This window comes from Meles meles, chromosome 5, assembly GCF_922984935.1.
Source record: "Meles meles chromosome 5, mMelMel3.1 paternal haplotype, whole genome shotgun sequence".
Taxonomy (NCBI): Eukaryota; Metazoa; Chordata; class Mammalia; order Carnivora; family Mustelidae; genus Meles; species Meles meles.
Genome location: NC_060070.1, coordinates 101,199,996 through 101,226,682, shown reverse-complemented (window position 1 = coordinate 101,226,682; position 26,687 = coordinate 101,199,996). Strand labels below are relative to the sequence as shown.

At 43.4% G+C, this 26,687-nt stretch overlaps 1 protein-coding gene across 5 annotated transcripts in view; it reads left to right on the top strand.

Annotated features, from left to right (window-relative positions):
- Window positions 1–26,687, top strand: part of ELOVL5 (ELOVL fatty acid elongase 5) — a 76,846-nt gene that overhangs the window by 40,004 nt on the left and 10,155 nt on the right. For 4 of the 5 annotated variants that reach the window (XM_046004733.1, XM_046004734.1, XM_046004735.1 and 1 more), the window contains 2 exons: window positions 7,347–7,412; window positions 10,565–10,752. In XM_046004733.1, coding sequence (XP_045860689.1) covers window positions 7,355–7,412; window positions 10,565–10,752 — 246 coding nt within the window. In that variant the 5' untranslated portion in view covers window positions 7,347–7,354. Of the gene's footprint in view, window positions 1–7,346; window positions 7,413–10,564; window positions 10,757–18,301; window positions 18,376–26,687 lie in introns of those variants that run through there. The other variant, XM_046004736.1, reaches the window with a different exon arrangement.

Genomic DNA, 26,687 nt, shown 5'->3' with positions numbered 1-26,687 from the left:
CTCTCATTGCGGAGCTGATTTTTTCCAACCTAGAAAAACCTTTTTAAATTCAGGAAAGAGTGTTGTGACTACCAAATTAAAGCACTGTTTAATTTTTCATGTTATTGGCAGTCAGCTTGAAGAATGTTCCCATGCCTGCCTAACACAAGTTGACTGTTAAAGAGATGAATGGGTAGGAGAAGAGAAAGTGGAGGGAGATTTCATCCTGACCCCCTTGTAGCTCGTCAACTCAGTTGACTCAGTTTTACGTGAACTATGACAAGTCAAAGAATAAATAAAACCAGATGTGATGAGGAAGTTATGCTAAACAGTAGTTAAATGTCTGCAGTAAACACATCTGTAAGCCAAAAGCCATGTCTGACTTGACTGATTTTGCAGGAAAGGGAGTTATCACAGCAAGCTACTGCCATCACCTTAGCAGCAAGAAGAGCCAATACTTGACCCTAGAGATCTTTACTACTTACCTGTGAGTTTAGGAAATTAACCTTCTTTGCTATAGTAAATTTTTAAATGTCTTTTAAAACAGATTTGCTCTAAGATCTTAATACTTTTCAGTTGCTGAACAACCTTCCAGCTTTCTCCTGCTGCAGATACAAACAGCCAAGATGATAGTGTTTGCATTCTTAGTGAGACTGAAAACTCGTCTTGAGAGCTACGGTGGAAGAACTTTCTATGCCATCTCTCATTAACCCCTGCACCCTTCTGTTGTCACCACCACCCCATCCCCCCATTCTCTCACATTTTGTGATCCCTCTTGGGAGCCAAATGGAAAGGGGGGGGTGCAACTGATTTGCTTAAAGCTTAGTGTGGTGTCTTTTTTCAGACAGGCCTCTAGGAAACTCTTTGATAGTAGATCAAAGAGCACAGTAATGCTTATTTAACTTCACACAGATGATTCACCTGGCCATACCCCTCCTGGAGGGAGCTGACAGATGGATTTTCCACGTGAGCAGGGCTCTCTTCGGAGGATGCTGTTTTTGCGCTTTTGCGTTCTGCTTACATCAGTGGGTTCAGGTTTCTACATTTCATTCTGTGGTGGTTGCAATGTTTCTTCTGTGTTCAGACCTAAGGCACACCTCAGTCCTGTAATTCTTAGTATGTGTGGGGGGAACTTGCTCCAGGACACAATTAATATTTGATTTAGGGTGCCTGGACGGCTCAGTTAGTTAAGTGTCTGCCTTCAGCTCAGGTCATGATCTCAGGTCCTGGGATCGAGTCCCACATCACTGGGCTCCCTGCTGAGCAGAGAGCCTGCATCTCTCTCTCCATCTGCCCTTCCCCACCCCACCCCCGCCTGTGTGTGTGCGCTCTCTCTCTCTCTCTCTCTCAAGTGAATAAAGCTCTTAAATATTTGATTCGGATATGGGTATGCTGACTCTCACACCCTCTTATAATTTAGGGTAATTTAAGAGAGTGACCAGACCCCGTTAATTAATTTTCTTAGTGAGATACTTATAGTGAGGCACAATTATAATACAGTCGCATGGTTACCACAAACACTCCAGAATTTGATAGTGGGAAGTGACTTGCAACTAAGAGTATCCTTTGAAAAATGTGCATAAAAGAGGAAGATCTATTCTTTTTCTTTTTTTTAGGGGGGCGGAGGGGCAGAGGAAGAGAGAGACTCTTAAGCAGACTCCACGCTCAGTGTGGAGGCCAGGACAGGGCTTGAGATCATGACCTGAGCTGAAATCCAGAGGGGCATGCTTAACCGACTGAGCCCCTCAGTCTATTCTAATTTACTTGCCTCTGATTTCTACCCTTATCCCACTTTTATTGTCATTATTTTTCCTGTGTGGCCTATGAATGAACTAAGAATACTTTGAATACCGTCACAGAATTTTTTTTTTCAACAGATCCTGTTGCTTGCCATCATGACCTGTAACTCTGAGAAGCCCTGTAGGTTGAGTGGGCATCAGAGATTTAGGGTTACGGAGGCTGGGGAAGCTATGCTTGGCCTCGTGTCAGTGTGATCTGGTTCCTGGGAGGTGCTAACCACCCCCTTTTCCTGTCTCTGTGGGGAACCAGCCAGATCAAAGAATAGCTTATTCTTTTGCTTCATTTAGGACCCGAGCTCCTCTACCATGGGCCTAGTGCCTGGGCTTGGTCCCTGCTAGTACAATTGTACGGAGCAGCTGTGTTCCCACTTGGCCCAGCTTGCCCAAGCTGCTGGTAGGGTGACTTGGATTACTAAGAAGGGGTGTTTCTGGCCCACGGGCAGCCTGGCAGAGGGGGGACTGCAACCGTCCGGCCGCCCACAGGCCTGGCAGTACAGTTGAATGTCTTGTGCAAAGTGGGTCATATCGTTCTCATGATTGCAGATCACTAGGCAAAGAGTCCAGGGTTTTTCCAGGGCTGTTTGCCTCTCCTGTTCCGTTAGAGAAGTATAAGAGAGTAGAGCTGGGCACATAGACCTCTCAGCAAGTGCCCGATTCCCCAGCAGGATGGGCCAGCCCCGCCTGGCTGTGAAGAATTCATTTGCTGAGACCTTTTGTACTGTTCCTGTGGCTCAGCAAGGGAGTTTAGGAGGAAAAGGGCATGGTGCTGGCAAGCAGCCTGCAGCCAGGAGGATGAGGGGACGGTGGCAGTGAGAGCAATTAAGCTTTGGCAACTTCTGTTCCCAGCCTTTTGGCCACGTGCTCTCTGCAAGCTGTGCCATGTGGTTGCTTTCTGTGGCCCACCACCGAGCGAGCTCCGGATGCCAGGCGGGGAGTGGGGGACAGAAGGCCTCTCGCATTGCTGCCATCCACTACCCTCTCCCCCAGCCTAGCCTGTGGCCTTTGAACATGCCATGCACATGCTGGCGTTGGGGCCCCTGCATTCGCCTTTCCCTCAAACTGGAATGCCCTTTGCCTCGATGCTCTGTCTGCTCAGGGGTCTGCTGTCCAGTGCCCTTGTACATCAGGGCGGCCTTGTACATTTTCCAAAGTGGATCCTGTTCCATGACCCCATCCCCGACCCCTGCTGTATTACTTTCTTGCTGATAGTCCTTTTTCATAACAGATTCTGTATGTGTGTTCCTCCGCCATTGTGGAGTTTTGTCTTGTTCCTGCTATGTCACATAGAGGGCACTTGGTAAGTGTACGGCGGGAGTGAAAAAGTGGATACGTGGGGGCGCCTGGGTGGCTCAGTGGGTTAAGCCACTGCCTTCAGCTCGGGTCATGATCTCGGGGTCCTGGGATCGAGTCCCACATCGGGCTCTCTGCTCAGCGGAGAGCCTGCTTCCCTTCCTCTCTCTCTGCCTGCCTCTCTTGTGATTTCTCTCTGTCAAATAAATAAATCTTTAAAAAAAAAAGAAAAAAAAAAAAGTGGATACGTGGTACGAATGGATGCCAGATACGTGGCTGGCCAGACAGAAACGTGAGCTGACGCTGGGTAAATAATGAAAGTCAACCTTTGACGACAGTTTCTTGGTAACCTGGGTAAAAACAAACACCTGCGTCTGACAGGATTACCGTACACATCCAGCTGTGGGCATGGTAGAGGGAGAGTTTGGGGGGAACCTTTCACATGGCAGAGTCCAGCCCAGAATCAGGCCTGTGGTTCACAGACCAGCACTCCACTGAGTCAGGACCTGTGTGCCAGGGACCGCCTCTGCCCATGCTTTCACCCCCTTCCCCGTGGATATTTCAGGCGTATCACACTCCTCTCTTACTATTCTCCACGTATGTTCTTGCCGAGAATGTTTTGCTAGCTGTTTCATGTGTTCCTAAGTTTGATTGTGAGAAGTTCTGCCAACCCAAGACAGGAATTCTCACGTGAAGAAGAAATGCAGTCTAAGAACAGATGTGCTGTTACAGAGAAAATCACATGTTGTGTGTGCTTTTGTAGAGATGTTCCATCTCCGAGAGTCACAGGAGTGCTCCTGGACCTGCCAGCTTCCTCAGGGCCTCTGTTCAAGATGGGTTTAGACTGGGGTTGCTCAGACAGATGGCTTGTCACAGAATTCTTGAATATCTCCAAATACTAAATTTCACAGTTTCTTCTGGTAACCTGCTGCTGGCTTCAGGATTCTTGGAATGAAATTTTACCTTATGTTTAATCAAGCTGCTTTTCTGTTGCTGTGATGTTATCCTAGATTCTCAAACTGAACGCTGTCCTAGGCATTGTTCTTACAATGATGGGTCGTTATACCAGTTCCTGGGCCTCATTTTTTCCAAGACTACTCATGTTCTCCCTACCTCCCAACTCTCTCCCACAGGTCTGTCCCCTGTCATGTTTGACTTTTTTTTCCTACTTGCTTCCACCTTTTCTATATCCTCCTTACATTTAAAAAAAACAAAACTGGTTACAGCCCCTCTGGAAGGTCTCTTGGTTAAAATTTAGAATGATTCCCTTGTCAGGTCTTTTCCTCATGCTAGATCCCATTTTACTGTTACTTGAATGGTGTCTCAACAGCTTATTAGTATTAAGTACACAGCTTGTTGTAGTATGCACCATTCTAACACCCACCCATTCGCTGGATGAGCTTGGTTTTGTTTTTGGTTTATAGCCCTGGGCTTTCTTCTGCACTGTGAATGTCGAGTTTGTTCTAGGTTTCTAGGTATGCTCCTTTGTGTCTGTCCCTGCTCAGCAACACTCTGTACACAGTAGGTGCTTGGTATTTGTGAATCTAATCACTACATTCATTTCAGCCTTGTTTTCCTTGATTAATGCCTCTTATTAACAGATTCTCTCTTGGGTGATGCTCTCAGCTCACCCTTCTTCAGTTGCTGTCCGCCTTGAAGGGGACATTGTGGGTGGGTTGTCATGATGACTAGGGGCTCACTGATGGCATTGAGTACACAGGGACCAGGGACAGAAGGCCAGCAGTGCCTCTGCTGAGAAGCACAAGCAGCCATAGTTGGTAGTATCCCTCATGGAGTTGAACCTGTTGCGGACCTACAGCAGGAAACCTTTATTGAGGCCTTACTGCATGCTTGGCACTGATCTAGGTATCTAATGTGTATTAAATCATTTGATCTTCTTAACCTTTGAGGCAATTACTTTACATTTGCCACCATTTTACAGATGAGAGGTTAAATAACATGTCCAAAGTCACATTGCTAGTAAGTGGACAAAATGGATTTCAAACCTAGGTGGTCTTGGAGCACTGGATGACTCATTTGGTTAAGCGTCTGCCTTCGGCTCAGCTCACGGTCCTGGGGTTCTGGGATTGAGCCCCACATCTGGCTTCCTACTCAGCAGGGAGTCTGCCACTCCTCCTGGCTCATGCTGAGCACATTCTCTCTCTCAAAAATAAATGAAATCTTAAGAAAAAAAAAAAAAGTGGTATGATGAAGAGCCCAGCACTTACCCACCTAAATCACCTGCCAGCCTTTTATCCTGTATACCTGCTCTCAGCCCCTTTGTCCTTAATACCTGATTTTTATATGTGTAATATGATCTATTCATAAGCTATATATTCATTAAGTAAAAGCAGGATCTAGATTTAAAATGTTTTGGAAGAAGGTGGATTTGTCCCTGGTGGGCAGCTTGTCCATCAGTGACTCAGTGTAGTAGTCAAGGCGTTCATAACCTTGTTCCTCCTTGTGCCTGTTTGCTTTTGATTGGGGATGAAGGGGACCTCGTGACCTCCATATACATGGTCCACCATCCATCATAGATAAAGTTAAATTTTATTAGAATGATCTCAATTTCACAAAAACATGGTGTTTGTTCTAGGTGATTTTTCAGTAGATGATGAAAAAAAATAATTAGATAAATTATTTTCCAGCTGCTAGACTTTGAATAGATAAGGCATCCTTAAATGGATGGCATCCTTTTAAAGAGGAATTCTGCTTAGGAAATGTAAAGCTTAACCAATTCTCAAGATCTAGAATTTTTTCCCCTTGAAGAGGTTCAGTTTTGGGCAGGAAAATGGATCAGAACCAGAATGGTCTTAGGAATACAGTATATTAAAAAGCTGTTTAATTTTCAGGATTTCATAAGTGACCTAGTACTGTGATCGTGTGTAATTGTTGGCACTTGGATGAGTGGAGGTTAGTGGCTTCCTGGTTTCCAGCCATGGGCTGAGGGAGTCAGTACCTTTCCTGTGCACCCCACTCCCCACCCCCAATCCAGGGTGGGAGGGGCAGGTGTGAGAAGAGAACCCTGGTAACTACTACTTTCTAAGTGTTCTTGGTGGTCTCTATCTCACTGCCGGTTGGATTGACACAGTTGTAACTACTAGAGTCCATGGATGAAGGGAAGTTTATCCTTGAAATTAGCCAAAGAACACACATACTTCAGTGCCATAAGCCAAGAAAGAGAAGTATCATTAAATGATTAACAGCTTACTTTAGTTAATAAAACCAATTTTGCCTTTACCCTTGGAAAGTGAAATATTTGTGGTTAATTCTGTGAAGAGTAAATAAATGTATGCCTTCTAGCTTTAATATAGAAAATAGTATTTGAAAAGATACTTAGCTGTACTGTAAATGTATATCTTAAATGGGAAATGTGGGGAGCTATAAAATCTTAGAAGATAAAGGTAAATCTGTAACTACTGATAGACTATATTTCCAAGATGTTTTAAGTGAAAGCAAGCAAGTAATATGTACTCCTTAATATAACATTGTTTTCTTTGTTCACTGTAACCTCCACAGTAAGAATATATTTTATATCACAACATATATCAGCATACTTATGTGATACAATAACACTAAAGATTTATGAAAATATTCATTCTCACTAGAGGCAGAGCACTCTGATTAATATTATTGTAATTACTTTCTAATGCTAAGTTGACCAATCATCTAGTAATGGGTTGAAATCCACAATTGTAAAAACAATTGGCATGACCCCTTTTGTGCTCAGAAGAGAAAAGTCTCCAGGTATGTCCAAGAAATGTTACCATAGGTTCCTTCTGACAGTGGGGCTTTTGGATTGTGATTGGAGCGAAATGATGAGATTTTTTTGGACGTGAAATATTTTAAAACAGAGGTCTCCATCTCTTCACTGTGGCCTTCCTTTCTCCAACATGGCTCTTCCTGTCTTGGCTACAGTCTTACCTCAAGCTCTGGTTCCTGCCCAGATGGGATCTTCTCCCGTCTGCCGCCTTTTTCAGTTCCACTCTTCTCCCCACTGAGATTCCAGCTTCACTGAAAGCATTTTTATGGAACTGCGAAAAGAAGTTCAGAAAACTGGCACTTGATTTATAAAGTGAATTCACGGGATTCTGTCTTTCCTTTGGTTTTCAAATTAGACACAGCACACAAGTTACTTTGGGAATTAAAAAAAAGTTTCAGCATAACCTTGTCTGTAGCATGTTCTTTGAAAAGGATTTGTTCTTGTTCTTTTATGAAAAAGCACTGTATAAAAAGCATTTTGAGTAGAGATTAATCAATGTCTGTTTTTCTTAATAGGTTTTAAAATGGAAAATTTTGATGCATCACGTAGTACCTATTTCAAGGCATTGCTAGGCCCCCGAGGTAAGGTGGTTTTGGTTTTGCTCCCCTCCCCTTATGGATACTTATAAATATTGCATGAACAGATTCTAGAAAACATTAGCATCTTCTATGATAAAACTAACGCTTTGTCCTGGATAACAAGGGGCTTAGAGAAGTCCTGTGATGATGGTCTTGAAGTGCAGTGTCCCTGGCTATTGGAGCAGACACACAGCTGCTGTGACCCTCTGCTGACTGTAGTTGGGGGGTTCAGATTATGCTAGAAAGCTTGCAGCCCGGGAATGCTGCAGCTTTCACCATCACTGGTGGAACGTTTTCCTCAGTTCTTGCGAGTCTGCAGCTGAGACTGGTTTCCAAAACGCACTGCTGGAGTAGTTTAAAACGTCCCCTTTTACAATTTTATTTATTTATTTTTTAAGATTTTATTTATTTATTTGACATATAGAGATCACAAGTAGGCAGAGAGGCAGGCAGTGAGAGAGGAGGAAGCAGGCTCCCTGCGGAGCAGAGAGCCCGATGCGGGGCTGGATCCCAGGACCTTGGGATCATGACCCGAGCCGAAGGCAGAGGCTTTAAGCCACTGAGCCACCCAGGCGCCCCCCCTTTTACAATTTTAAAGACTTATTAATGTCCTTTCATGTTGTGTCACATCAATGGGTAAATATATACACCTGACCTCACTTTTTTATATTTCATCGTTTGTTTCCTCTTAGGAAGTAAATCAGCTCCATATTGCTCTCTTTGAATGTCATCTGTAATGTCTCGTGATGTATCTATAAAGAAGGAAATTTTTAGGTTCACAGAGTCATTAAAAATTGCAAGAAGCTTTTAAATAGATGAAAAGATTCAGTTTCACTTCTGATTTTTTTCAAGTACAAAAGAAAACAGCGAAAGGAATTCAGTCTCTTAGTGTGGTAGAAATGAAATGTGTTTGATAGCAGTGATGATGTGGGAAAAGAGTCTACCTAGTATGACCTCTCTGAAGGGTAATTGTGTCTTCCATTGAAATAAAAAAGCACATGCCCTTTGACTCAGCTGTTTGACTCCTGGAGCCTTCAACCTAGAACTTGTCTTGATCAGATATGCGAAGATAGGAATAAGGGTGTTCTCTGCAGCATTGCTTGACAAGACTGGGAATAATCTAGGTGCCCATTAGGAGGGGGCAGGTTAAGTCAATTAGTGTATAGCCAAATGAGAAAAACAAGTTAGATCATCTTGTATATTTACTTGCATTGAGATGATGCCATATTTCAACCTTATGGGTCGAAAGAATCTAATTTTAAACGGCTGAAACAATAATAAACATGACCAAGATTGAGCAACTCCTGAGTTATTTCAGGGACCCAGGACACTTGTTCTTGTCATTTTCTACTTTGTGTTCTCAGTATATCAGCAGTTGTGTACCTAGAAAAGTCCTTCCACCTTTCATGGCTGCAGAAGAGAAGGAAAACGTGATCGGTTGCATAAATTTGAGAATAAGGAAACTCTTCCCCAGCACCTTTCACCCAACTGCCATTTCCTCAGAGCTCCATGGCCACAATTGTTTCACATGCCCGTGTCTGAACAAGTCAGCACAGGGTGGCAGAGACTACCAGGGTTGGCTCGAGCCCTGGGGACTTCCTGCCTGGAGCTACGGTGGGGCTGGAAGTACTGGGAGTATTTGGCAGTATAGAAAGAGGTTGCACATGTGGCATATGGCCTTATGAAATTTAAAAAGCAAGGTGTAAAATAGAACATTAAGTGAAAGGAAATGGGAGGAGGTTTCTGTGTGTGCATTTACTGTTTGTGATCTATGTGTGCACACAAACATATGTAACAGTCTAATGTTAGTTGCTAAATGGGAACTTGTTTTCTCACAGTTGATAGCCAGGGCCTAGAGTTGAGAACACAAGGCATTAAGAATCTCCTCCTTAAGTCCACTGGGACCACCTTAGCCTAAGTAATGGGGAGAGGAGGGAGGGCATCTCCCTCTAAAGTCATGGGAGGAGCACTACAGAGAGACACTGCGTGAATTTAGAACGGCTGCAAGAAAGGAGACTGACAACCTGTTCTCCAACTGGATGGCTGCTTTTCCTGCAAGATCAAGAGAAAAAGTCTTGGGGAAGGTAGCAGGATGGCCCAGTCAGGAGGTCAAAGCGGGGACAGAGCCTGTCCTTACTAGCTGCTGCTTCTCTGAAGATGGAGGAGGCAAAACGTGCATGCACCTCTGAGCTCCAGAGTAGGTGACCTTGGAGGGGACAGAAGATTGAGGAGCGATAGGTTTTTGGGGGGTTCATCAAAGCAGCATGCCGAGGGGAATGTGCTGAAGAGGTGGCTTCCTGAGCATCGGTCACAGGCTGAAGTTGACTTACAGAGGACAGGTTAACACCTGGGGGAGGGTTGGCTGCTAGGCAGTTAACCCATCCAAAGAGAGGGCTGTCAGATTGCTCCCGCAGCTACAGCTACGTGGAACTAATTTTCCTCATCCCTGCAGGGAAGGGAGGAGGAGAGAGCAGGGGAGAGCTCTCCTCCCCCTGTAGCATCTTTTAATCAGTGTAGGTCTTCTCTTTCAAGCTGCTGCTGCTCCTGTGGTTCCCTAAATAGTCGCTGCACTGGTCCTTGCTACCTCACCCCTTTTTATTTTTCCTTAAAAAGTACTGTCCCCTCTGCTGTTGACCATTGCACTCATAGTAGATGCTGCCTTTCTCATTGGGGCGACTGTGACTGTCATTAAGCTGGTTGAATAGCCCATTTTCTCTGAGTCTGCACCTGCTGGGCAGGCTGGCAGACACTTCAGGTGAGGACTCTGGAGTTCAAAAAGACTGTCATTTCTGGAGTTCTGTTATCTTGTGCATCAATCAGCAGATCTGGTCAGTAAATACAGTTAGTGGCAAATTTAGCTTTCTCCTTGCTTTCCTTAGCATTCTTTGGAATACGTATTTTTTTTACTTAGCAAAAACCATGTATGATATGCACATTACTCAGAACATGTAACAGGAGCTTCACCTTGTATGACAAATATTGAAAACTCCTGCTTCCTCTTCCAGTTGCTTTGTTGGCATTAGGAACTGGAGTATTAGCTGACTATTATAAAATTATGGGGAGAGAAGATTTTTAATGTTTGGGAAAAAAAAGTTGTGGTTGTTTTTATATCTGCCTTATTAATCACTAAATATTTTTCTTTTATTACTTTCCAGATACCAGAGTAAAAGGATGGTTTCTTCTGGACAATTATATACCTACTTTTATCTGCTCTGTCATATACTTACTGATTGTATGGCTGGGACCAAAATACATGAAGAATAGGCAGCCGTTCTCTTGCCGGAGAATTTTAGTGGTCTATAACCTTGGCCTCACGTTGCTGTCTCTCTATATGTTCTGTGAGGTAGGTCTCCCCCTTAAATGTGCTCTGATCACCGTCCTGAATGGTGTTCCTAAATGAGGAAGGGCAGGGTGGGATGGGGGACTGGGAGACATTAATCCATTTTGAGTATGTTTTAAAATTGATTTTTCTAAAATGCCAGAGTTTTTTTTATAAATATGCCTTCTAGAATATCTAAAACAGAAGGCTTTGCTATTGTTTTGTGATGCTTCATATTATATTCAGAATTAAGTAGTTCCAGAAATACATTTATGCAGGCAGAATACAGGGTGGAAAATGAACAAAATGTGAAAAAAAGATCTGTGAACATTTTATTATTAAGCAATAAAATGCTTAATAAACAGTATTTTCGTTTGGAGGTGGGGGAGGAAGGAAGTGGGTAGCAGTTGTGTTTGGTATGTTTTTTGGTAAGTCAGCCTCTCGCCTGATCTGGTAACTGTAAATAGCTTTGAGATTTGACAAATTCAGTTTTTAAAAGCTAAGAGGAGTGTATAGTGAGATCTGCATTTAAGATTTGAATGGTCTGTAAATTTGGGCCAAATTATTTTTTCTATATAACTGGGATGTTGAAAACCTTTATTTGATGATCTCGGAGGCAAACATTATAGCTTAAATAAAAATGAAAGAAACTGGAATCAAAACTTAGGTCCTCCCTGTTTTTCTTGTTGTGTAATACAGGCTTTAAGGCTGATGAGGGGGAGGAAAGCTACCCTTCGAGGGTAAGCACAGTTTGTATACGGTTTTAGGGGAGGGACTCCACCTTACAGTACAAATGTCTCGCAACCCAAAACTATTGTTCTATCTCTGGGTGGAGAATTTAGCCACATACAAACATTTGCAAGCACTCCCATTTAGATTTTTAACCTTTTATTGTGGCTTTAATTCTCCAAGGAGTAGTAAAAAAGAAGATAAGGGAAGGAGAGGGGAAACCAAAATGAATCTTAAAATTGGTGTTGAGAGGAAAGAACGAATTCTCCATCCACCTCAGCCCTCTCCATCCTGCCTCCCTGTCTGTGCATGCGGTTGTGTGTGAGAGTGCGTCTGAGTGGTTACACCAGTGCAGAACACTCTGATCATGAGAGGTATTGATTGCACCTGTGGGAGGTCTGGGCCTTGTTCACCCATGTGTGTTTCATAAGCTGGCTAAAGAGTTTAGGAATAGAATGGTAGATGCTACTATCATTATGTTTATGCTTGATACTCTGTGAAATGCTTACAACCCCCTTTTTCACTTTTTTCTGTCCTGTTCTAGAATGAAGGCAGTTTAATTAGCCTCCAAGATGGATATTGCAGGACTGGAGGCAGGGGCAGTGCATAGGAATGACTCCTGGGCCCAGCACTGTGCACATCTCTCTGTGTTCAAGGGACAAAACTACAGCAAAGTGTCAGGTTTTTCAGAGTGAATCGTTTACTTTCCCATAATTGATAGATGATACAGCCATTTCCTTAAGAAAGCTTTTGTAGAGTTTATTGTTATCCATAGCAGTATTCTAGAGAAAAAATATTTAAGATTATTAAGTCTTCTAGAAATTAAGGATCTGCCTTATGGGTTTCTCAAGCCCTGGAGATAGAGCCAGAACTTCGTAATTACCCTCTCTCAAACAGATCATTCTTGGTGTAAAGAGGGGAAGAGCAGTGCTGTATAAATTGCTGCTGTGTGCATAGGACTGAATTTGGATGGTCCAGAAGCACTGTGGTAGGAAATACCAATTTTCCTCCGACAGCTTGGTAAGAACTAGACGTGACCTTGAGCCATCTGAGCACTGGATGAAGAGACGTAAGAAATAATTCAGTGGAAGAAAACAGTCCTAACTGACAATTGAGAGTACGTACAACAGTAATCCTAAGGAGGCAGTAATTCTTTAATTTAAATCCAGTTTCTAAAATATGTCCAGATCAGGTGTTCCTGAGTTGAAAATAAGCCCCACGTTTTACTTCTTGTTATAGGTATTTGCATTTGATTTTTGTGTGACTTTTTTCCCTGTATGTACATAAACCCATTAGTAATACCATTATAACATATCCTTTGTCAAGTTTTTCATTTCCTCTTGGCTCCTGTTTTTTGTTTTTGTTTTTTTTTTTTTTTTCTTTCTTTTAACTAGGATTTATATTCCATTGGCTGTTAAAACGTAAGAGGGCAGTCATGGAGTTTTATGACAGAACAAACTGAGGAGGTCATAGATCCCCGTCGGGCCCCACAGTTCAGCGAAGTGTCCCAGGAACCGTTTGCCTGTGGTCACACAGTTGGCAGAGTCTTGATTATTAGGCTTTATTTACCCTTTTGCTTATCTACATATTTGGGTCTATAAGGAATGTAAAAAATAAATATGTAGTCATTGATAGTTCTGTTTATTTTATTCCGTGTGAATTCACAGCTGCCTTGGCAAGTTCTGGGCTAATACAAATAAAGGTAGCTGTCACTTAAAGGAGACAAAGAGAAATCTTAAAAGAAGAGAGATAACAAGGAAGTGAAAGGGGGAGAGTCACTATGAGTTTAGAATTACCAGAAGCAGGAAAATCACTAAATGACAGTTTGAAAACTGTGAAACAGAGTTTAAAATCTAGAAAAAGTCTACACTTGTTCATAGTTACTGTGGTTGATTGTAAGAGAGTAAAAGAGACTTGGATTACATACAGTTTTCTCCCAAAAACTTAGTGTTTATTTTCAGGAAAATGATCGTAGATCCCTGATTAGAAGTGTATTTGAACAGTGATGTGTTTTAGATTAAAAATGCAGGACTTGGGCGCCTTGGTGGCTCAGTGGGTTAAAGCCTCTGCCTTCAGCTCAGGTCATGATCCCAGGGTCCTGGGACGAGCCCCACATCAGGCTCCCTGCTTGGCAAGCTGGAGCCTGCTTCCTCCTCTCTCTCTGCCTGCCTCTCTGCCTACTTGTGATCTCTGTCTGTCAAATAAATAAATCAAATCTTTAAAAAAAAAATGCAGGACTTTATGACAAGCCTCTTGGCTTTTACTTTCTAAATGAGGTGTTAACAAATCACAGTCAAGGGGCGCCTGGGTGGCTCGGTCAGTTAAGCATCAGCCTTCGGCTCAGTTCATGATTCCAGGGTCCTGGGATAGAGCCCCACATCGGACTCCTTGCTCAGAAGGGAGCCTGCTTCTCCCCCTGCCTCACGCTCCCCCTGCTTATACTCTCTCTCTGTCAAATAAACAAATACAATCCTGAAAAAAAATAAAATCACAATCAGTGGTGAAGCCTCAAATACAATTTCAGGTAATAGAAGAGAAACAGCTTAGTTTGTTTTAGTTTCTCAGCATTGTAAAATCCTTGTGTGCCTTTTCTACCCTTTGAGATGGAGGGCATATTTCGTCTTTATCGAAGCCCCCCATGTTTCCCCAAGCTACCTGTATGTCCCTGAGCTCCAGATTGAGAATGCCCAACTGTACAATGCCAGATGTGGCTTTTCCTCATGATGCAGTATATGTCCAAGCTGGACTCATTTCCATTGGCCCCCCCACTTCTTACTCCTTTTTAAACATGTCAAACACGGGAGTCCCACTCCCATGCTGGTATATCCTGGTATATAGGCAGCTGGTATATCCTGATGTGGCGCCATTTGGGTGTGTCTGCTCTCCTCCTACCTCTCGCCTCTTGTGCCCCCTCAGCTGAGAGGATCGAAATGCTTGGTTTGTTCCAGTCCAAAAGGGAGCATCCCTGTTGATGGGCCTGAGTCTTGTGCACCTATGCTGGGACTCCAGCAGTAGCTGCAGGGGAAGCAGGGTCAGTATTGAATAGGACACTAGGTTTCGAACTGTAAGAACTGCTGGCCCCTTTCCTCAGGAGGAGACCCTTTGAGCTTCCAGCCTGCACGTTATTCATAGTTCCACTCTAACCCCCCAACAACAGTTTCTTTCATTCTTCTGGTCTCTACCCCCGAGAAACTCCCTCTTCTTTCAGACCTAGTCCACCTCTGACAGTCTCCACCTCCTTAAGGATTCTACGCAGTTCCCCTGGGAAGCCCGGAGCACACAGAGTCAGGACTTGAGCTCTACGGAGCAGTGATTCTGCGATTTAAGCCTCTCTTGCCTTCCCACTGTTCCCAAGGAACATAGCACACAGCTTTCCACTCAGGTGTTCTGCTGGGTGTGGCCTCAGCATCCTGTCCTTCACACACTGATCACTGGCTTGGAATATGGCTGTGATCTCAGTGTTTTCTTCCCTCTGTTAATGTGGCTCCACCAAATGTTTCGTGAGTACTGGGGTAGAAAAAAAGCAAATGCCTGAACCATGGTTTTACTTTATTTAATAAAATCACAGATTACAAATAAGATTTTTTTTTTGAGTACTTGTTTGTGTTTGTTCCCTTGCAGTTAGAACTGTGGTTGTGAATAGGGTGAGAGACTTCAGACATTCAGAACATTTAAAATGCAATTTTAAAACAGTGGTTGATAGCTGGATAGATGGATCTGGATTGGCACAGAACCAAAACTTCCTCTTTCTTCCCCTTTGTATTTCTTACTTTAAATTGTAATTTCAGAACTACTTCAGCATATGGAAAGTACAGTCACATAAATGATATCCATGTGCCTCACAAATATTGACCTTTTATTATTGGTTTGGATTATTTGTTTAAAAAAGAAAATATTAGGGGTACCTGGGTGGCTCAGTTAAACCCCCACATTGGGCTCACTGTTCAACAGGGAGTCTGCTTCTACCTCTCTGTCTGCTCCCCCCACCCCCTGCTGACACTTTCTCTCTCTCTCTCTCCCATAAACAAATAAAATCTTTAAGAAAATATTAAAATGGATGTAATAAGCCCTGGGTGTTATATACAATTGATAAATTATTGAACATTACCTCTGAAACTGATGATATACTATATGTTGGCTAATTGAATTTAAATTAAAAAAAGAAAATATTATAAAAATGCATCTGAAATACAGCCCCTTCCCAGATACAACTTTCTTCTGAAGTTCATATGTTTCTTCTCTGAATATGTTTTTATACTTTCGGTACGTGTATATATTCTGGGAAATTTTTAAGATTTATGTTAATGGTTTACTGTTTATACTCTTTCAGATAGCTTTCTTTTAGTCAGTATTAAATTGTGAGATGACTCCATGTTGAATCATAGAGCTTTAATTTAGTTAATTTCTTTATTATTTCAGTGTTAGAATTTAGTGTACCATTTTAGGAAGTTTTCTTTGCATGAACGTACAGGTTACCATTGATAGTGTTATATGGAGGACTCATGGTCTCCTTGTGCAAGTGTGATTTTTTTTTTTTTTTTTTTAACTAGATACACTAGGACTTTAATGACTGAACCTGATAGTCTCTTTTCTTTTAGTGGGGAAATGTAACCCATTTTCATTTAGTGTAGTGATTATTTTGGAATAATTTCTATCACCTTTTTTGGTTTGTGTTTTCCGTGTCCTTTTTTTCCCTTCTTTCCTATTTTCTGTTGAATTTTTATATTTATTTTTTCATTTACTGATTGAATATTCATTCTAATTCTGTATTTTAGTGTTGCCCATAAGTTTTTAATATGCCTCCTCAACTTCATAAAGTCTACAGTGAATTCTTATTTCCACCCTCCTGAGTCACATAGGACTCTGGAAGTTCGTTTGCTGATCCCCATCTCCAGTGTGTGTCCGTCGTGTTTTGTCCCAGCATTTGTTAAATGTCCTACACTCTCGTCATCTTTACAGTCAGGGCTTGCTCTTTGCTGTGCTCACTCCTGATCTGTGAAATCCATTCCTCCCTTTGAGGCTCCATTTCCTTATCCTAGAGTAGTTCTTTGCTGTGAAGACTCAACTTTCAGTCTCTGTTTGAGCATCTTTTTTTTTTTTATATATTTATTTTGTTTAACAGAGCGAGAGAGAGATCACAAGTAGGCAGAGAGGCAGGCAGAGAGGGGGGAAGCAGGCTCCCTGCTGAGCAGAGAGCCGGATGTGGTGCTCGATCCCAGGACCCTGAGACCATGACCTGAGCTGATGGCAGAGGCTTAACCCACTGAGCCACCCAGGCGCCCCTTGAGCATCATTTTATTGGTCTTTAAGCATAGAACTCTAGATGAAGTTATTTTTCTTCTGCACTTTGAAGATTCATTCCAGAATCCTGTTTTTGTTCATTCATAAGTAATCATTTTTGTTCCAGGTAATTTTTAAGTTGTGTTCGAAAATAAAACAGCTGTGTGCCTGGGTAGTCATCTATTTTTATTTATCTCATTCAGGACTTGTGAGCGTTGGGTCTGAGAGTTTACGTATTTCATTAATTCAGAAAAGTACTTGGCTCTCATCTGCTCAACTCTGGCCTCTCCTCCCTCTACTATTAAACACGTGTTAACAGTCCCTGACCCTACATCGTCTCTCCTTGTATTTGTGCCTCGTTATCTCTTTCTGATTCATTCACATTTTCATTTGTGTCTACTCTGCTGTTCCATCTATTGAGTGTTCAGTGTAAATGGCTACATGCTGTTTATATTTGAAGGTTTACCACTTGTCTCCCCCCCCCCCATTACATAACATAAGAACATTATGGGGTTTTTGTTGTTGTTTCCATGATCTAGATACGACTCTTATCTCCAAACTTAACCACTTGCTTTCAGCCACATCTGTGAAGTCAAACCTCTGGAAATAATTATTAAATCTACATTAAGTCTCTTCTTTGAAAACAAAATGGCTTGTCTTTTATCCTGGGTAAGCACCCCAAACTAGTATTGCTGGGTGGGTTCATCTCAGGTAAGATGTCTTCCTCAAATACAGGAGAGATTCTAAAAGGACTTACATGTAAGCTAACGTCCCCTTTTCTGAATAATGTTTTGGGGAGGGGGGCCTCACTGTATAGTTAGGCGTCAATGATGATGGACTTGGTGTGTTTCATGGAGCATTTCTGTGGGTCTTTATAGTTGGGGGAGTTGGTTCTGCTTTTGTTCAGTTTGCTGCATTGCCAGAACCAGAATTCAGTACTTTTTTTCTGTGAATCTTCTTTTGAAGATTTCTGACGCTGCTTTATTGGAAAGATGAAAGAGATTTGCTGGGCGGGTGTTTTGCTTGTACCTTCTAACCCCTCTGTCACTGTGGGGTTGATACAGCTGAAGCATCTCCCCGGGTATCTGACAGCCTGTTCTTCCCTGGGCTCTGGCTTTGAAGGTCCTGATAGAACCACAGAGCAGTTGCTTTGGAAACATTATATTCTAAACTGTCTTGTTTTTCTTTCCCTTCAGGCTTTCCGAAAATAGAAATGTTATTGTGGGGAAATAGGATTTGGAAAAACACTTAAAAGACCTGGTAGTTGAATATTGAATTTTTTTTTAATTATGTTTACCGAAGTACTTCAAAAACTTTTTTTCCTATTCTGCTTTTTCTTCTTTAACAGAGGTACAGAGAAAGTGAAACATGTGGTGAGATTAATATTTCCCAGAAAGGCTTGATCATTGCCTTAAAATACTTCTCACTCTTAGTTCCCTCACAACTGAAGTTCCTTGCTCAGAAGGAAGCTTTTCTCAGGGACTGGAAGCACTCTACTCAGTTATGTTCCTCTCAGCTTATCTGGCACTGCCCTGAGACAACGCCTTATATTGGGCAAATGGAGAAAGGGTGCAGCCCAGGCAGCCTTCCCCTCTCTCCTCACACCCAGCGGAAGAGCAGGGATTACCTTCCAGTAGAGCGCAAGCTTCGAAGTTGGTCCAAAGCCCGGCCTGACTTCTCTAAACTGACTCTGCAAACCTTTGGTAACTTGGCCACTTAGAGTTGGGGTACCAAGGAACGTGTCACTGGACAAATCCTCAACTAACGCAGACTTAATCTGCAAAACCAGAGTTGGTAGGTAGCCTGGAGAAGTCTCTTTAAATTATGCAGAGGATGCCGTGGCCGGGGCCTCAGAACACAGGAGGAGCAGCTCCGCTTCAGACCTAGTCAGGGAGTCGGGGGCCTTTGTGCATGGGCAGCAGAAAGAGCAAACTTCTGGCTAGAGTCATAGCAGAGACTTATGTAGTGCTTCCCATGCCAGGTCCTGGGCTAACTCCTTTACTGTTCCTTGGACTGTCACCGCCCTTTCTGCAGAGAGCACATTCCCCGGGAGGCCTGGGATTCGGGTCTGTGCCTCAGACCAGTGTGCAGTACCGTCTGGAGATGCTGAGTCTTGGCTTGAGATTTTCCTCTCCCTAGCCACTTACACTCCATGAATGACAAAACGAGCATTTGCGGAAGCCACTCCTCAGGAGGCCTGAGAAGTGAGAGACTAGGATGGACAACATACAAGGACAGGGTCTAGGGTTAGGGGAGAATGCCAGACATCCCTGTTTCAGCTTGGGCTGAGGACAGGCTGTACCTTTGTGCTTTGTTCTAAAGGCTTCTCTAAAGCCTGTCCTTATTACTTAACCAAGAGTATTCCATTCAGCAGTGACCCATGGGTATTCCTGGTCATAAGGAAAACAAAACAAAACACTTCTGGAGGTTGTGAGTGTGAAATTATTTTAATGAGCATCCTTATGACCTAGACATGAAAGCTTTGAAATGCAAAGCCTCAGGCTTTGACCTGGCCCTGTTTCATAATAGCACGGCCACGAGCAGGTAGTTAAGCCCTGAAAGAATGAGATACTTTCAGTTTTGGAGCAGCTGATGGTTAATTTTTTTTTTTTTAAAGATTTTATTTATTTATTTGGAAGACAGAGATCAGAAGTAGGCAGAGAGGCAGGCAGAGAGAGAAGGAAGCAGGCTCCCTGCTGAGCAGAGAGCCCAATGCGGGGCTCGATCCCAGGACCTGGGATCATGACCTGAGCCGAAGGCAGGGGCTTTAACCCACTGAGCCACCCAGGCGCCCCGAGCTGATGGTTAATTTTAAATCAAATCTGCTGAAATAAAGATGCAGGTGAAAGTCTACTTTTCCTCAGATTGCTTCATGGATGGAGTACCCCCACTGTGCTCTTGAATTATTAAGGATTCAGAAACAAGGAAGGTCAGAGGAACATGGAACTCCTTTTGAGATTGCAGTTAAACTGAGGACCCAGATACCTGGGTGCTTGTCCCAGTGGTGCCACCAAAAAGCTGTGTGAGTTTGGGGCATCCATATCACTTCTCTGTTTCCTTATTAAAAACATGGGCTTGTAGCAAGTCTAAAAAATACACACTCAGCCATTCACATAGAAACAATATAAGCTGTGAAACTGTCAACCACCCACATACTTGGTTTTACTTGGAAATGTCCCTGGGTCCTCTTCTAGATGCAATTTGAATTCCAGTATGGACAGTCTCTTCTTACTCTCTTGCATAGATGTCTGCTTGGGGGTAATAGCCACACAGCTCACCAGGCCCTCATCACTAAAAGCAGCCAGGCCTTTTGGAAAAGGGTTATCTTGTGGCTCTGACATCTAAAGATATTGGGCTGAAAGGCTGTGATACTGGCCACCCAAGATGACATTCTTCTGCTTATTCTTTAAATGTTAAATGACCGTGTTTCTTGAGATGCTTTGGTAGAATTCCAAAAAGTGCCCTGTAAATGGTTATCATGCTGAAGGTCATACCTCATTGGTGGCTATTTGTGGTGTTAGATGAGAAGTCACCTGTCACCGTTAGAAATGATTCACTCCATGAGCTGCGTCACCCAGACCTAGCTGGGATACTCGCCTGATGTTTCTTCTTTAAATGAAAAGATGCATCAAAACCACCTTAGGTTATTGCATTTGTCCCATAAGAAGAGAAAGCTGCTGGCTCAGCTATAATTCCAGCTCTTTTCTGTGCCCCTGGCCTAATTAAAGTTTGCTTTACTCCATGAAGGAGAAAGCACATATGGTTTGCAGTGGTGCTGTTTGTATTTTGATTATTTGGGAAAAGCCCAGGTCAAGTAAATAATGCCGTAACGTACGCTCCGTTGCTCTTGGAGTAGCTGGTGGCGTATGGAACTGCACGTGGTGGCAGGCTGTTCGCGGTGGCCTCCGTTTTCATTCAGGTACAGTCCTGTGTGCTCCTGAGCAGATTCCCAGGAGCCCAGGGGGTAGAGGGACCTAGCCTTACTTTCCGTGCCTCACCTTTGTCCAGCCTCCTGGCCCTCTGGCTCTGCAGTGTCTGCAGCAGTGTGCTGACTTTCTGGAGCAGCTCTCTGGAAGGAAGCCAGACCCAAGCCCTGAAGGGAAATGGTAGCCAAGGTGACTTCGACTAGAGCATTGTCTCCACTGATGTGGTCCTAGGGGCGCTGGAAGGAAGAGCCTTCCAGAGCCCATGCTGTTACCCTCTTATGGGGGATGGAGGGAGCAGAACCTTCTGACACTGGCCCATTTTACACAGAATTGGTTAGAATCTTAGGTAATAAACTTTAACTCAGGAGCTTGGTCCTTGTTGTTAAATTATTCTACCCCTTCTGAAGCTGAGGATATATGAGAATTCAACTCTCCATGTCCCCCCATTTGATGGGGGCTGGTTTTTCCATCTTGTGAACAGAATTCAGATGAATAGTGTCAAATTTAGGTTTCACTAAAATACTTTCTTGTGTTTCCGTTTCTCCATTTGCAAAGCAGAAATGACATCTTTTTTGGTTTGGGGGTGGGTTTTTTTTTGTTTGTTTGTTTTTTTTGCTATGAGTAATATATTCAGCCTCTATTTGGGGGTGGGGTGTGGTGAGGCAAAAAGCAGGGCCTCAGATGCTTTGTCGTTACTTTAGCAACTGTTCAGTACCTCTTGTGTGCAGGTTCCTGTGCTGGGTTCTGTGTATGTGGGAGCCCCAGTCCCCACTGATGTGAGCTGCCCACAGAGCTTAAAACAGACCCTTTAACAAAGGGCTGAAAGGGAACATATGAGCAGACAACTACAAGCCGTGGCAGGGTGAGCTTAGAGGAAGGAGGACAGACTTCAGGCTGGAGGTCCAAGCAAGCAATCATGAAAAAAAGAGGATTTAAGGGGCACCTGGGTGGTGCATTTGGTGAAGCCTCCAACTCTTGATTTTGGCTCAGATCATGATCTCAGGGTTGTGAGATCGTGCCCCATATTGGACTCTGTGCTCAGCAGGGAATCTGCTTTAAGATTCTCTGTTTTTCCTCCGCGCGCGCGCTCTCTCTGTCAAATAAATCTTTTTAAAAAGGAGTTTTAAGCAAACTTTGAAGGATAGTTAGAATTTTAAGAGCTAGAGATGGGGGTACGTGGGTGTAGATGGCATTCCAGTTGAAAAGAATAAGCTAGTGGTCACTGCTAGCATTTGTTGGGTTTATCCTATGTACAGGTTGAGCAGGGTAAGCATTTGTACACTCCCTCCATCTCATTTACTTTCACGGCAGCCTAAAGAGGCACAACTGTTGTTTTTATCCTCTTTGGGAAGTGAAGAAACTGAGGTGTATAGAGAGGGTACAAACATTTGTCTAAGGTCACCTGGTAAATGTGGGTTGCTAGGAATTAAAGTACTTCTGGCCAGTGCCCAAACCTGTGCTCTTTGCCCTTGGCCACTGTGGGGTGGGTGAGGAGCAAAAGGGGCCTTTCTGACCGTAGGTTAGGGAGCTGGGGAGGAACGTGAATGCTGTGCCTAGGATTTAGGATTGAGTTCTAAAGAAACTGGGAATCACTGAAGGGGTTGTTTTTTGTTGGTTGTTTTTTTTTTTTTTTAATTTATTCTTTTTTGGTGTTCCAGAATTCATTGTTTATGCACCACACCCAGTGCTCCATGCAATATGTACCCTCCACAATACCCACCACCAGGCTCACCCAACCTCCCAACCCTCCTCCCCTCCAAAAATCCTCGGTTCGTCAGAGTCCACAGTGTCTCATAGTTCGTCTCCCCCTCCCGATTTCCCCCAACTCCCTTCTCTCCATCTCCCCATTCCCTCCGTGTTATTCCTTATGCTCCACAAATAAGCAAAACCATGTGATAATTGACTCTCTCTGCTTGACTTATTTCACTCAGCATAATCTCTTCCAGTCTCGTCCATGTTGATACAAAAGTTGGGTATTCATCCTTTCTGATGGAGGCATCATACTCCATTGTGTATATGGACCACATCTTTATCCATTCGTCTGTTGAAGGGCATCTTGGTTCTTTCCACAGTTTGGTGATTGTATCCCTTCCTGCTATGAACATTGGGGTACAGATGGCCCTTCTTTTCACTACATCTGTATCTTTGGGGTAAATACCCAGCAGTGCAATTGTAAGGTCATAGGGTAGCTCTGTTTTTAATTTCTCAAGGAATCTCCACACTGTTTTCCAAAGTGGCTGTACCAACTTGCATTCCCACCAACAGTGTAAGAGGGTTCCCCTTTTTCCACATCCTCTCCAACACTTGTTGTTTACTGTCTTATTGATTTTGGCCATTCTCACTGGTGTAAGGTGTATCTCGATGTAGTTTTGATTTGAATCTCCCTGATGGCTAATGATGATGAACATTTTTCATGTGTCTGTTAGCCATTTGTATGTCTTCTTTGGGGTAGTGTCTGTTCATGTCTTCTGCCCATTTTTTGACATGATTATCTGTTTTGTGTGTGTTGAATTTGACTGGCATTTTTCAAAGAGCTGGAACAAACAGTCCTAAAATTTGTATGGAACCAGAAGAGACCCCGAATTGCTAAGGAAATGTTGAAAAAGAAAAACAAAACTGGAGGCATCATGTTGCCTGATTTCAAGCTTTACTACAAAGCTATGATCACCAAGACAGCATGGTACTGGCACAAAACAGACACATAGACTAGGGGACCAGAGTAGAGAGCCCAGATATGGACCCTCAACTCTATGATCAAATAATCTTCGACAAACCAGGCAAAAATATCTGGTGGAAAAAAGTCTCTTCAATAAATGGTGCTGGGAAAATTGGACAGCTGTATGTAGAAGAATGAAACTCGACCATTCTCTTACACCATACACAAAGATAAAATTGAAATGGATAAAAGACCTCAACATGAGGCAGGAATCTATCAAAATCCTAGAGGAGGTGCTCGCTTCGGCAGCACATATACTAAAATCCTAGAGGAGAACATAGGCAGTAACCTCTTCAACACCGGCCACAGCAACTTCTTTCAAGACATGTCTCCAAAGGCAAAGGAAACAAAAGCGAAAATGAACTTTTGGGACTTCATCAAGATCAAAAGCTTCTGCACAGCAAAGGAAACAGTCAACAAAACAAAGAGGCAACCCACGGAATGGGAGAAGATACTCAAAAATGACACTACAGACAAGGGCTGATATCCAAGATCTATAAAGAACTCCACTGAAGGGTTTTAATCACAGAATTCAGAGGTCTACCCTAGTGGCAGTCAAGAGGGAGGGTGGGCTGCCCTGGGGACTGCGGGAAGCCTCTCCTAGGAGAAGAGGGCAGTGGGCTCAGGGCCCTGAAGTGGCGCTGTACTTTGGGGAAGTTCACCACCACCCCCAGACCTGGAGTACTTTGGTCTCCAGAGATACTGGTGTTTTAGATACAGACGTCTTTTTTCCCCATTTATAGGAAGAGGGACAAGTGGAATTTTAAGGTCATTAGCTTAAGGAGCAAAGCAATCCAACCTGGATGCTTTCTGAAAGTGGAATTTTAAGGTCATTAGCTTAAGGAGCAAAGCAATCCAACCTGGATGCCTTCTGAAAGACATTTTAAAAGAAAGGCATGTGTTAGCCCCTTCTGCTAGAGTTAATGGATCCTTCCTCAGTCTGTGCCTGCCCTTGAGGTCGAGGTGCCTACAGGAATACAAGGAAGAATTAGCTCTCTTCTTCCTCAGCTCCCTTGCCTGTCCACTTGCCTACCAAGGCAGGCATTCATGAATGCAGTCATCTGCCTCAGGACACGATAAACCAAAATAGCAGCTGGAAAACAGTGATGGTAGGTCCTAGAATATTAAATTGATAAGATGCTAACATTTCAAAAAGCATGTCTAGCGAGGACAATCATGGTTAATAAGTTTTTAATTTTGTCAAGTAAGGCTATCGTTTTAAATAAAGGTATCTTTTAAATTGCATAAATACGTCTTCATGAAGCACTTTGCTGTGTTGTCCTTACTTTTTATCATTTGCAGTAGTTGTGTGAAAATTTCCTTGAGAACCATTTGTTCCCTGTCCATATATCCCTCAGCCACAGAAGATAATTCACTGGTTCTCTCATGGGGTAGGAGGAAGGGCAGGGGAGACTACACTCTCTTCTCTTCACCTCAGGTCTTCTGAGGGCACATATGCCATCACCCCACTCCCAACCCCACTTTGGGTTCAGGCTTTTTATTTCGATTCTTGGAACTTGGGGTATGTCTGCATTTGGGGTGCTTAACCTGCTGTGACTTGAGAGCACAATGTTGTCCAAAAGGATGATGTACCTTCTGATAAATTACCCTGCTATTGTTGGTCTTTCAAAGATAGTGAAGTACAGCATAGTTTATGGTCTGTTTATTAAAAGTCCTAATGTAGAGGGGCACCTGGGTGGCTCAGTGGGTTAAGCCTCTGCCTTTGGCTCAGGTCATGATCTCAGGGTCCTGGGATCGAGCCCCACATCGGGCTCTCTGCTCAGCAGGGGAGTCTGCTTCCCTCTCTCTCTGCCTGCCTTTCTGCCTACTTGTGCTCTCTATCTGTCAAATAAAAAATCTTTTAGAAAAAAAAAAAAGTCCTAATGTAGAAATTGTAGAAAATTAGAACCTTTAGAGTCATTTAGTCCAGCCTCATCTTTTTTTTTTTTTTTTTTTTTTTTTTTTTTTTTTTTTTTTTTACCTGAAAACACCCAGGGCCTGAGGAACTTAGCGGGCTCACCTCAGGTCTTGGGCCTTGGTGGACGGCAGCCTAACTCATCCTGGCTCCCTGGTCCGGTCTTCTGCTTCCTAAGGAGAACTCTTCATCACAAAATGATGCCTCTTTGGTCTTGAAAACCATGTGAACACTTAATACTTTTTTACATATAGAAGATGACAAAACCAGAAGGCAGACCACAGAAAGGAAGTTAATAGAAGAAAAAGCGGTTTTTGAGAAGGGCTTTCAGTCAGAGTACAACGGCCACACCCATTGTGGCGTTTCTGAGGTCAGATCGGGTGGAAGTTTAACGGTCTGTCTTCCGGCCCTTGTAATCCCTTTGCTGCTTACCCAGCAGGAAACCCGTGGTTCCCACTCCTAGTTGCAGGTTGGAAGTACCTTAGAGGTTTGTGAAGGCCCCTAAAGAGTCTGGTTTAATGATCTGGGGAGAGGCCAGGCAGTAACAGGTTTAGAAGCTCCCCAGGTGGTTCTGTTACGTAACTAGAGTGGGAACCACAGCTTTCAGCCCGTGGTTCACAAGCTTTAGCTGCATCAAAGTCACCTATAAAACAGCCTATTGCCATGTCACTGGGCTTCACACCCAGAAATTTCTGATTCAGAAGGTCTAGGGTAGGGCTTGAGATTTTTGTGTTTCTAACAAATTCCTGGGTGATTGCGATGCTGCTGGGTTGGGAACCACACTTCGTAAACCACAGTATTCCGTTCTCAAAGGCTCTGTGATTGTGACTGTGAGGCCCTACCTTGATGGTGTACCCCCAGAGTTTGTTTTTGTTTTTAAAGATGTTATTTATTTATTTGACGGAGAAATCACAGGTAGGCAGAGAGAAAGGGGGAAGCTGCTCTCTGCTGATAAAGGACCCTGAGGTCATGAGATCATTACCCCTGAGGATCAGGGCCTGAGATCATGACTTGAGCCGAAGATGGAGACCTAACCCACTGAGCCACCCAGGCATCCCACCCCCAGACTTGATTCTGGGGTGGGCTCAAGAATTTCCATGTCTTAGAAGTTCCCGTGTGATGTTAATGCAGCTGGACTGGGGAACACACTTTGAGACCCAGGGTCAGTCTTTTTATGTGGGATAGCAGATGAGATCAGGCACAAGGGAGGCTACCTCAGATTTCTCCCCATCTGTAGCGTGCCAATTGGTCCCCAGAGAGAAAGTCACCAGGAAAACTCAAGATCACTGTAGGCTTTAGGAGGAAGTGGGAAGCTACGGTTTACATGGACAAGGAATAGCACCTCCTAGGTGTTTGTCTAAGATGTAGTGTGGACATGCTCAGGTGTTCAAAT